The sequence below is a fragment of the Larimichthys crocea genome, chromosome XVIII (assembly GCF_000972845.2).
Source record: "Larimichthys crocea isolate SSNF chromosome XVIII, L_crocea_2.0, whole genome shotgun sequence".
Classification (NCBI taxonomy): domain Eukaryota; kingdom Metazoa; phylum Chordata; class Actinopteri; family Sciaenidae; genus Larimichthys; species Larimichthys crocea.
Genome location: NC_040028.1, coordinates 8,866,530 through 8,879,589, shown reverse-complemented (window position 1 = coordinate 8,879,589; position 13,060 = coordinate 8,866,530). Strand labels below are relative to the sequence as shown.

At 39.2% G+C, this 13,060-nt stretch overlaps 1 protein-coding gene across 1 annotated transcript in view; it reads left to right on the top strand.

Moving 5' to 3' along the window:
• Positions 1-13,060, top strand: part of epha6 (eph receptor A6) — a 175,820-nt gene that overhangs the window by 33,776 nt on the left and 128,984 nt on the right. The window contains exon 3 of the mRNA XM_019277534.2: positions 5,037-5,700. Within this exon, the coding sequence (XP_019133079.2) occupies positions 5,037-5,700 (664 nt within the window). The remainder of the gene's footprint in view (positions 1-5,036; positions 5,701-13,060) is intronic.

Here is a 13,060-nt window from a genome sequence, read left to right as displayed (position 1 = left end):
AATCCCAAATAGACTTACGCATAATACATAATGAAATCAAGTGGTCACTTTCTGCCACTCAGGGACTCGGGGAGTTGGTTTCAGAAATAGAACTAGTGTTAACATAACTGCAGGCTGCTTTTGCTATGAGTGGTTACTTTTCCCAGGCATAATGTGATATAACCCAGATTCAATCACCTGGTCAATGTGTGATGTTTAATGCAGAACATAACCAAAAAAGACAAGAGTGATAAATGATCCAACAAGGGTATTAATCCAGCATTGTAGACAGTTTGAGGTTCAGATAAATTTAAATTTGTCACCTCACATGTCAAATATGGCATTTAAAGTATAGCAAGGTTTTGTTTTTACCTCAAGGTCTTTGTGGTGCAGCTCTAATTGTGTCATAGATGTCAAAACACATTTTCATGTTATAATGTTATATGCAGAATGTGAGCCTGTTTCTTTGTTTTTGCATAGAAAACAACATGGAAACAAACAAGAAGGACTGATTTAAAGAAAGAAAGCAGGTTTTCTTTATCTTCTGCCTTAATTGAGAGAAGAATTCTCAAGAGACCTGTGGAAAACACACCTGCTCCCGACTCAGGAGACTCAAGGTTTCTATTGCGGCTACAGGACACTTTGTACTATCCTGTAAATACCCAGCTCTGACAAAAGAAAAATAAATTATAAATATTTATTCAGATTTAGTCTCCTGTGGCATAAATTAACACCTGTGATTTCACTGTACTTAGTAGTAGTGAGCTGGCCAAGCAAGGCTTCACTTAAACTTTTCTACTTTGAGATCTTAGTCCACATTAAAATCAGTGCCCACAGACACACACACACACAATAAAGTGGCTATACAGTCTTGTCGGTTTGGTGATTTCAAGGGGACTACATACTTTTGTGTGATGCTGTCGCTGAAGTGTCCCTTTTATTTAAATTTAGTAAATGTCATTGTTTGTGAGACGATTTAGGAAAACTGAATTCCCAGCTCTTGTAAATGCAAAGCTGCAAAGTGACATTTAAAAGTGTTTAAATGTGTTAAAATGTTTAAAAGTGCTGCCACCACATAGCTGCTTGACATTATCAACAGCCAACAAAACGTGAAAGTCTTGGAGGCCCTTGGATCAACTAAGAATAGTTTTTAGTTGGGTTAGCTGTTTGTTTTCCCACTTTTGCATTGATATCTCAGTATATCCCTTTGTCTCTGGCCATAGTTTATCTGCAATGACATTTTAGATTTTTTGTCTCCTAACTTTAGTATTTTTTGTATCTCTAGATCTAAATGTTATTTCTAAAGAACAGATGTCTATATATGCTTAAGACATTCTGTTTTTTGTTACCTCTTTGCCTCCTGTTTTGTATCGTCTCTCTCTGTCTCCCATGTCTTTTTTTATTAGGAGGCATGTCTTCAGTTTTATACTGAGATATTAGATCTCCAATCCCTTCAGAAACGGAAACCAGCCTGCACTATAAAAATACTAAATTATAAAAATGTCCAGAGGCTCAGGGCTATGTCTAACCTTGCTGTGTGTTTGGTTCAGTTCTCATTTGCAGCAGACCTCACAATCACAGATACATACAAACACACTGGAGCTGCTCAGTACTGTAAAGTCCTACTACTGATGCGATCAGCTGGAGCTCAGTGGCAGCTTGGTCGCATTATAGAAACATTAGGTTTAGACACTTAACGTCACTTAACAAAATGAAAATAATTAACAGAAACTCAAGATCAAATAAAGAACTACTGATCATTCCCAGGTACAGCTATGCAATCTTTCTGTTTGCATCTTCAACATTCCTGTACTTGTTTCCGTCCATTTTTTTTATTAAGTTTCTTTTGTAACTCTCCTAAACTCCTCACCATTATAGAAGAAAGTCTTTGAGCTCACGGTTGCTGATGCATCTTTCCTCTGACAAACACCTCTGCAGGTCAATAGCTGACTAAGTGGTCAAATCAGACTGAAAAGTCCTGAAGGGTGAACTGAATCAGCAAATTTAAACGCTGGGAGGTGCACAGGAAGGTAAAAATATGAAAAAGTTAGTCAAATAAAATGAGTATGCTGTATGTACTGCATGCACAATATGTCTAAACGCAAGTCTTTAAACTGAGTAATGCTTTCCAACCACTTCACTGTCTGCATTACTGTCGTGCCAACACTGACAGTAAAGTACAGCCTTTCATGTAATATTGCTTAATTAGCAACTCTATTCCTGTGATCAATCCTGTACCAAAGCTTTTTTTAAATACCCCATGAACAGATTTGATTGTGCTATAATGAGGGTGCAGTCGTTGCAGGTCCATGAGAGTGAGTTTTTACACCTTAAAGAATTTGAATCTCTCAAAAATGTGGACATGACGATGGAGATAGTAATGTGACTGCTTCCAATCTTCCTAAAATTGATGATAACATCTCTCATCTCAAAGCAGTGATTGTTGTGGGACTATGACAAAAGATCGCAATACTGTGGGCAGCATGTCAAGAAATGTGAAGTTTTTGCACTGATTCACTCAGTAAAAAGCTGATGGTTTAAAAATGGTGTAAAAGCGTATTTCAGCATTTTGGGAAATAGACGTTTTTTCTTTCTTGCCAAGTTACATGAGAAGTTTGACACTTAATGAGAAAAACCCAAAGTGTTTAAACCAACACTTTTGGATTTGCATGTATTAAATTACCAGTGTAGGATTTAGGGCCATCTAACAGTATATTTGCTGGTTGCAACCCCCTTATCTCATCTTCTACAATGGCCACACACATGGTGGATCAACATGGTAGACTTCATGAAAGAGGACTTTTGGCCTTTGTAGATATAAAAGGGTAACAGAAACATAATGATTCTTATTTCCTGGTGATTATACACTTATGATATAGATAATAGAAATATTATATTCCATTGAACTGTATATACAGAACTTGTTCTTTACTTTTAAAAGATGAACAGAGCTGTATCCCTCTCATCTAAAGATGAATATTTTTGGCTTAAGAATTACGCAGTTACCGTATTTTACCAGAATGAACTGCAGTGCTCTACTTCGCTGAACATAATTCATTGTGCATAGCCACACACATGATAGGCAATATCACATCTAATCAAAATCAATTTGTTTGACTGTAATGCTACAATTACACCTTGAGGGAAGAGCAGATTAAAGCCTGTCGTCTTTGGATGATTGAATTAGAACATGTTATTAAAAAGGATAATGAGTATGTGAAAGCAAACATTAGGCTTTGATTACCACTCTCATCAAGAGGTAATATTTAGCTAAGTGCAAAACAGCTTATTAAATGCATGAGCTTATCAGGCAAATAGTATTGGTAAATTAACCAGCGGCTGTATCACAACTCTCTGGACTCTGTTTGCCTACAAAGGAGTTGTTTTTCCAGCCATTAATTAGAACAGGGATTTCTCCTCCCAGACCTGAGAATGGGAACATGAGGTGCATGTCTGTGTGAGTGTGTGTGTGTGATTAAGTCCATTCTTTTTTAACTATAGAATGATAGTTATGCGAATGTGTTGGTTGGTAATTAATAGCTTTATGCTTGGCACTTAACCTCGACCAGCTCTCGCTTGTCTCCGTGAACGGTGTTGATTATAGCTTTTGGCTCATACAAGGAGACAGTTTTGGATATGCAAAATATGTGCCAGATTGCTTTGCCCAAACTTATCCACAATCGTCTGGATACAGGGCTGATTTTTCTGTCTTTTTTTTCTTTTCTTTTTTTTTTGGCCCTAAATAAAACTCAAGGGATAATGCCAATGTTGCATTTACATGTTCAAATTTGACCATATTTTTATTTTTCACAGCCAAAGAAATTAGTATCTTCCATACAAAGTAACATAACGTAACATAACATAACATAACATAACATAACATAACATAACATAACATAACATAACATAACATAACATAACATAACGTAATAATGATTGTATAAAAAAATCAAACCCTCACCATGCACAAAGCAAAAAAGTTCAGTCGATATATAAAGCACACACAGATGACACACACAGGCAAACTCTGCAACTTGCAGAGGGTCCAACACTGCATTGTAAGCGAAGTGATTTGAGAGCCCTTTTTCCCAGGCAAGTAATTTGATTCTTGGAGGTCGATGTTGGGTGGTTTTGGGGTCGCCCGTGTAGCCGGTCCCCACTCTAATAAAACCAGAGAGCTGTGCAGGACCAGGAGGCTAAAAACCCCCATTAACTTCTCTCCCATCAACATGGGGACAGGTAACCTCATGACCCTGCAAAGCTGCCGTACGCCCTAATCATGTAACCTGGGAGTTGCAGAGCTGATGACTAGGCAGCTTAAGTCAGACATCATTCTAAGAGAAAACCCACCGAGACAGACACGAAGGAATAAGAAAATGAGTTAAGTGTTAGTTAAGTGATTTTTTTTTGGCTGCCTCTGTTGTGTCTGATCATCATTTTGGTCAGAAACTAAATGTTTCAATAATTATCTGTTGTGATATTATTCAGAATTATGGTTGGAAACAGGAAGTGAACAGCAGCAGTCTCCCGTGTAAGACTGATGTTTTGTTTTGCTCCCTACACGGACTTTGTCACACTGTAATAACACTGCCTGACTTTCCTCCTGTCATTCAATTACTATGGCCACTAGAGGGCTTAGTCACTTGAACATGAGCATATGTTGTTTTGGGGTGCTTGCTGAAATGACTAATGCTGTCACTCTTTTCCGTTGGGCCTTCCTATCGTGGCCTGTTCTGGCCTCATCACACACAAGGTATCTCATAATGAGCAGAATTTGATGATAATATTCATGCTCTAAAGGAAGATGAACCTTTTGGATTTCAGAAAACCAATGACTTATCCTTAAGCGCCACAATCAGGACAAATTTTCATTTCAAGCCTAATTAGTAAAAACAACAGGGTGCTCTACATTCTGTCTATTACCTTTTATACTGAACATTGTTGCCTGCTGGGGCCACTAGTGGGATTTGAATCTTTTAGTCATGATTTAATTAGTATTCCTTTTCTTTGCCTTTCTCTCTTCTTTCCTCTTCTACTCCTTTTTATTTCCTATTTAGTGGGACGCCATCACGGAGATGGATGAGCACAACCGACCCATCCATACCTTCCAGGTTTGCAATGTGATGGAGCCCAACCAGAACAACTGGCTTCGTTCCAACTGGATCTCTCGACAGGCTGCCCAAAAGATCTACGTGGAGCTTCGCTTCACCCTGCGTGACTGCAACTCCATCCCTTGGGTGTCTGGCACCTGCAAGGAAACGTTCAACCTCTTCTACCATGAGACTGATGAAGCTCACGGTGTAAAATTCAAGCCCGCACAGTATACCAAGATTGACACGATCGCTGCCGATGAGAGCTTCACTCAGATGGATCTTGGAGATCGCATCCTCAAGCTTAACACTGAGGTGCGCGAAGTGGGGCCAATGACCAGGAAGGGCTTCTATCTGGCATTCCAGGACATTGGTGCCTGCATTGCTTTGGTTTCGGTGAGGGTATACTATAAAAAATGTCCGTTCACGCTGAGGAACCTGGCCTCATTTCCGGACACAGTCCCTCGTGTGGACTCTTCCTCATTGGTGGAGGTGAGGGGGGCATGTATTGATCATGCTGAAGAAAGAGACACACCCAAACTGTTTTGTGGAGCTGATGGAGACTGGTTGGTTCCCTTGGGAAGATGCGTTTGCAGTGTTGGGTATGAGGAGATTGATGGTCAATGTGCTGGTGAGTTTTCTAAACTTTCTGTCATTAATTTTGCTTTTCATTCATCAATGTTGCATCTTACTGTCTTGCAATACTGAGAAAAAACATTTATTAGTGAAAGTAGCTCTGGCTCAGCCAGTGGACCTTTTCAGTTATAAGCTTCAGCAAATGGGTGTAATTATGTGAGAATCTTTATCTCTGAGTCAACCATGACTTCATGTGTTATTTATTTGAAGCTCTGTTGATTTTCTGTTTCATATTTGCCAACCAAACCTCAAGCTGAAAAGTTTTACTCTGCCATAGCAGTGAAATAATCATTTCCTACATTTTATACACGAAAGTATAAAATGTAGCCACAGCCGTTTGGGGCGGCTGTGGCTCACAGGCAGAGCGGGTCGTCCACTAATCAGATGATCGGCGGTTCGATCCCCGGCTCCTGCGGTCTGCATGTCGAAGTGTCCTTGGGCAAGACACTGAACCCCAAATTGCTCCCGAAGGCTGTGCCATCGGTGTGTGAATGTGTATGAATGGTTAGCTCCACAAACTGATGAGCAGTTGGCACCTTGCATGGTAGCCAATGCCATCAGTGTATGAATGTGTGTGAATGGGGTGAATGAGATATGTAGTGTAGAGCGCTTTGAGTGGTCGGAAGACTAGAAAGGCGCTATATAAGTACAGTCCATTTACCATTCAAAGTCCAAGGCTTTTCACCTAAAATCAAGGATGAATAGTACAAAAGTCCAAGGCTTTTCACCTAAAATCAAGGATGAATAGTACACTTTCACTGTGTACCATCTAAAAACATGACATGAAATTATATATTCTTCAAGAACTTCAACCTGAGGGTTATAGTATTTTTGCACTATTTTCTGTCTGAAAACTGAGGTGAAAAGCACTGTCAAGTAGGTAGCTGATATCATCTTTTTAGACATAAATGCAGCACTATTCTTATTTTTCGCTCAAAGACAAACATCTGTCTGTCCCTGCATTATAGGTCAAAGACAATGACTAATAAATCCACCAGTCAGATATATCAGCAATCTCTCAGATGAAGTGGCTGATATAATGTCCATTGGGTTTTATTTCCATTTACTTAATGAATTTTAACAATGCATACAACAACAAGACATACCTTTTATGTCAGTGGATGCCCATTTGTCTACAAGACTCATTATTTCATATACTTCATGTATACACTGACTCTTCTGCTGTGCTCTCATACATCAAAGAGTTCCATAAGCAAGTTTATATATCCTCTTTTCATTCCCTCCTGTTCCTCATAAACCCTCCTTAATTTTGCTCTGCTAGCTGCTAGCACTCTGAAGAATCAGATACGATCTAATGTGAGGGGATTAGAGTGTTAAAGATTGTACGTGTGATTGCAGAGAGCTTCCCTGATTCTGAGTCTGTGTTAGTGTGTGTGTACAAATGTATGTGGGCAAGTATATTTGTTATTTAGAATACCTTGAACTGTGAGTTGTTGTAATGCATCAACACTTCATTTACCTATCAAATACATTTTTATTCTATGGCAATTTAATTCCTATTTCTATTCTAACTGTTTGCATTGTCTTGATATTTTTTTTTGATACTGCAGGGGTTCGAAAGAGATCATTTTTGCAAGATGCACCCAGCAGTTGCAAGATTAGTGTCGGGGCTTGCTATGATAACACAGATCCTAAACAATGTTATCAAGATGTATAAGAAAGATTAATGCTTTGAATGGCTGCTTTTTGGTTTACATTTCTACCAAATTGTTGAAAGGGACGAAAGTATTGTTTTATATTTTTGTTCTGGTGAATTGTAGTTTGCTCATTACTTATTACCATACATGATGACCTTGTGTGTGTTTGTGTAATGTACAAGGAGCAGCACATGTCTTTTATCAAACAACTCTTTTGGAGGATTTTGCAGTTGGATGTTGTTGGTCATGTGTTGGTGTTTGGTGTTAAAGCACATTGTGTGTGTGTGTGTGCGTGTGCGTGTGCGTGTGTGTGTGTGTGTGTGTAGGTGTTAGGTATAGATACAGAGGAATGAGGTGTGTATATGATTAGGCATGCGTGTAGGTATGTTTTCCACCACCCGCTATCCCAAAGGCTACCTTGGTGTGACAGATTACCTCGGCTGGCTGGGTTGCAGTTTGATCCTCACCTCTCTGATATGAGCTTTGGGTTATCGCTGGTAGCACCACTCACTGGGAATGCTATAAAAACATACCTTCATGAAGGTCCAACGCAGCTTCTTTTCAAGGCACATAAAGATCAGATGTCAGGTCAACTGGTATACGTGTCTATAATCTGAACACAATCCTCAAGATGTCCATGGTGCCTGCCAAGAAGTGCTGCATTTACTGACAAACACTAGAGTCTGCCAAGTAACAATATACCTTTATAATGGTGTTACTTAAATAAAACTGATTTTAACACATGTAAGTGCTTTAAATTAACTGTGAGCTGTCCTGTTTCATACAGAAAGGTGCCAAGTACACAAACCCAATCCGTATTAGGCTGACATTTAAAGGAATTTACCCATACTTTGCTTTTACCAGAATGAACAAGAGGGACGTATTGACACTTATTTGATGACATTCGTCCTTTTCAATACCACCACAAATGGCAGCGTTGCTTAGTGCTCTTTTGAAAAATGCTTTCAAGACTATTCACTGCTCTTCTACCACCATCCAGAACCAGATGTCCTTGTGCAGTTGATTACAATTAATCTTGTGACATGGGCCGGCAAGGTTTCCCAGCTGGACTTGCAGCTGCATCGCAATCAACAGGCCAGGGGTTAAACTACAGCTGTGATTAGAGCTGGACTTCACAGAAATGGCTATTTCATTCATTTCTGTGCTTTTATTATTTTTCCATATTTTTCCCTCATCCAAGAAGGTTATGTTTTTGTCTATCAGCAGCACTATGGAAAAACTATTGGCTGGGTTTTTATGAAACTTGGTGGAAGGGTGTAGCCTGGGTCAAGGAAGAATCCATTCAATTTTGGAACGAATACACAAATTATTTTTGATTTTCATTAACATTTAGAGATGAGTGCCTTGTAATACCAATGCCAATGGCAAAATTAACTGAATTTGTTACACATGCATAAAACCAATAGTGTGCCATGATTAAACAACAAAACAGCCACCTCGAACATCACTAAAGAAAAAACCAAAACAAACAAACAAAACCAAAGAGTTTGTAAAATAATACATGTATATGTTACAGAGTGAAACTTTTAAATAGCATAGCAAGTGGTCCAGTATTTATTTATCTACCTTAAATATGTCTTTCATGTCATATTATTCATTTTAAGAGGTAAAGAGAAGCTAAAGTTGTCATTTCTACTCTTCATACAACAATAAGCAACAGCAACATGTCATCCATAAGTATCCGCAGTGGCCTTATAGACTACAGTAATTTGTCAACCTTCTTCCTTCCCTTCTATCCTTCACCCCTCGCTCTCTAAGAAGCAGATTTCACAGTTGGGTTCAGTTTAGCCCTTTGGGCAATGTGATGGCATTTTACTGCAATGTCAGCCCTGAAATGCAGCCCTTGCTCATTGTTCCAAGATTCAAACAAGCGTCATTATTAAAAGCCTCCGCACAAGGTACCACTGGAGCGCCTTGGGCATTGAAGGAGAAAGACTGTGTTGACTGGCTAAGCTAATGCTTCAGTCCCCAGTTTACAAAAGATTGGTGCTTTAAATGGTACAGCTGCTTGATGAGGCTGGAAAAAAAAAGTCAGGTTTGAATGATATATGATTTCAGTGAAATACCATTGTTGAGAAGTGTTTTAAAAGCACAGCAGTGACCTTGGTGCTGTTTGTCTTTGGTTGCTTGTGTTGTGCAACACTGAACAAGACCACTGGTTAAAGTCTAAAATGTATATTAAATTGATGTTAATTAGGAGTAATTATTGCTGTTTCCATCCTAAAACTGTTTAAAGATCCAGTGTACTCATGTTATGGGGCTCTATTTACATAATATGGCAGAAATGGAATATAATATGTATAATTATGTTTTCATTAGTGTATAATCACCTGAAAAAAATCATTATGTTTTTATTACCATAGAATGAGACTTATATTGGGCCTTTTGCATGTTTGGTGGCTAATGTACTTTCTCCTTCATGCTGCAAAGAGTAGATTGCGATTTGCAAATACACCACTAGATGCCCCTGAATCCTACACACTGCTCCTTAAACGCAAGATTGTGTAACTTTTCTACCATAAAATAATCAAATTTAAATCAATTTGAAAACAGGCGAATAGTGTTTTATTCCCACGCTGCACCCTGTCAGTCTGTTCTTACACTTTGTAACTTCGCGCTCCGATTATGTTCACCTGCGAGAAGTACGTTAGAGTTTACGGCACTAAGGCATGCACCACCAATTATTTCATTTATTTTAGTGAAACTGGATCATATTTACGGACTCAGAGCATCAGGGGGTGTTTGTTTTTACACTACAGGGGACATTGACAGAAGAAGTTAAGAAGAAAAAAACTGCAAAAAGTAATATTAGCTGGATGTTAAGCAAAGTTGTCAACTCACTAGTTTTTGATCTTGAGTAATAAAATCAAAACAAATACATGTGTACAACTGTCCATATTTACCAGTGTACCATTTAGAGCCAGGTCCTGCCAGGTCCCGTCGAGTCCCGATGGATTCGGGCACAATTTTTATCATTTGAATAGGGCCCGGGCCGGGCTTGGGCTTGCGTTATGACTTGCGCGGAAAATCAGCAGTCATGTGATGCGTTTCAATCTGTGCGAGACAGATGCAAAAATGGATGCTGAGGAGGTGAATCGGAGGTTAGCCTGTGGTGACTTTGTGTTTGAGCCAGCGAAAGCAAGGTCTGATGTGTGGAAAAACTTTGACCATGTACACAATGAAAATAATGAGCCAGTGGGCTATGTTAAATGCAAAAAATGCGATATGCCATATGCATTTGAATAACGTGGGGCTGCAAACGGGTTCGGGCTTTACAAAGCAGTCAATCAAAATGAGCCGGGCCGGGCTCGGGGCGGATTCTGTCGGGCCTGACTTCTAAGGCCCGTTTCATGCTCTAGTACCATTGAACTGTGGATGCACCAATTTCTACACAATGTTGCTTTACGAGAAAAGAGGTTAAATATATGTATATTTTCTAGTCAAACATTTCTCTGAGAGTTGCTGTGGTAAAGGCTGATGTGTACATAAAAGTTCAACATAATACATTACTTTATTTAGGTCTCACAAACAGTGCTGTAGTTTAGTATTTAAAAGCATTGCCTTAGATAACCTCAAACACAAACCTCGCTACAGATATGCAAGTATTCCAGTTTTGACTTGCAAACCTTCATTTATCCACAAGAAAAGATGAGTTTTCTGAAGTCTGAATAAAAGGCTTTAGCTCCAGTGACAGGAAAAAAGGACACTCTCCACCCAGCTAAAGCAAAATAATATTTTCTCTGATTCAAACCCAGTGCTTCTTGTCACAATAGTACTCTAAGCCCTTATCCATTTACTGGATGAAGAGTGTCAGTGCGCTGCAGTAAGGCTGGAATTAATGAAATCTAGCAGCCAACAATAACCCCCTATAACCCAGGTTTCAACTGGCATGCTCATCCAAATGTAGAAGCTTCTAATACACATTGTCTTGTATTACAAAAGGATCACAGAAGTTAATTTATAGCAAAACCTTAAGCCTGGGGTTTGTGATACAAAAGTTAAAGTGATCCTGTGGAGTTTTTGACCACTAGCACTAACACTATGAGTAGTCTTTATATGTTGACCCCCATCTTGTTTGCTGTTGTGCAAATGCACAAGGACTATGCACACGAGCATGCAGGTTAAGCAATACACTGCCCTGTCAATTGTTTTGCTTGTACCAATCTACAGGGGGCAGTAATACAATTCTTAGTGGATTGTTTTGATATGCCCAAATGAATGTTCCATTATTCAGATTTGTAGTTAGAAACAAGTTGGGAGAATGTTTATGTAGAGACTCTACATCCGTCTCTCTCCATGTGTCTCTGCAGCAGAGCTCTTCGATTGTCAGTGGAACGTAGGGGAGAAAGAGAGTGAGGTTAAAATTGTCCACTCATTGATTGTGGATGACCTTCTGATTTTGGATCTGTTGGGTGCTTTGGATCCAGTCAAATGTATGTAATTAACAGATCGTTTTAAACACGTATCAAAAAAGTATCAAAATATTGTTCTTTTGAAAGCGCTACTGTGGAGTGACTGATATTTGAAAGGAAGTAATGAATTCAGGTAAATGAGACAAGCAGAGGTGGACAATGAGACTGAATAGACTCAATCCACTGGGTGATTTATTTCTGCTTTAGGACATGGAATCAATGACTGATGTTCAACTCCACCACAATAATTCCTGCGCTATCAGAAAGTAATATCGCTGCATCATAGACTCTGGGGGAGGGATCAGGAAGTATGGCAGAGGAACAAAATTTATACTTCAGTTATCCTGTCAAATTGAGGATGAGTTTCCGTTGGGTCCCAGAAAGACTTTGAGCTGTAGAAACAGGCTGTAAATGTACAGTGGATTGTCCACGTGCAAGTACACTTTCTTACAGTTCTTATTCCTTCAGCTTCATCTCCCTTTTCAGAACATTCTCTCTCTCGCTCTCTCTCTCTGTCTTTATTCATAGAGGCATGATGGATAGCACTCATGCTCTACATTGGAAACCTTGGTGGTCACATTGTTAGGTAGATAAGCTTATTAGGAGTAATTCATTGTTTTGGCTAAGATGAACACACACAAGTCCACCACACAAACTTGTCCTCTTTGTCTTAAATGCCCAAAAAGAAATATATTCCCTTGTTGTTGCTGCTGCTCCTTTTAATTATCTACCTGCCACCCCCTGCCAAGCTCCCGTTCAACAGGTGACACTGTCACTGTGGTAGCATTCATTCCTTTCAGAATGAGCTTATGGAGGTGAAACCTAAGGTTATATGTAGCTTTATAAACAACCTTTAATACTGAGTGTTACACATTCTCTCTGAAGAGAAGTATCAGAGGCTGAGAGAGAAAGAGGCGCTTCTTTGTTCTTACAGAATTTATCTCCATTCAGTATTTTTGTTTCTGCACCGTTCATTACAGGTGGAGGTCAGCATTGTTCGTTGGACTGTATTTTGTTTGCTATAGTCTGCACTATAGCATATTCTGCTTATTTTCATCTGCATGTAAGTGGACATTGTCCCAAGTTAAATATCCTACTAAAATGTCCTACCCATGTGTGTGTGTGTCTGTGACAATGCTTGTTGTGTGTTAGGGAGGCCTCTGTTGTTTTTATTACATCCAGGAGGTCATATTTTCACTGCCACTGGTTTGTTTTGTCTTTCAGCAGGATTGTGGAGAAACCACCATCTCATTTTCATGAAACT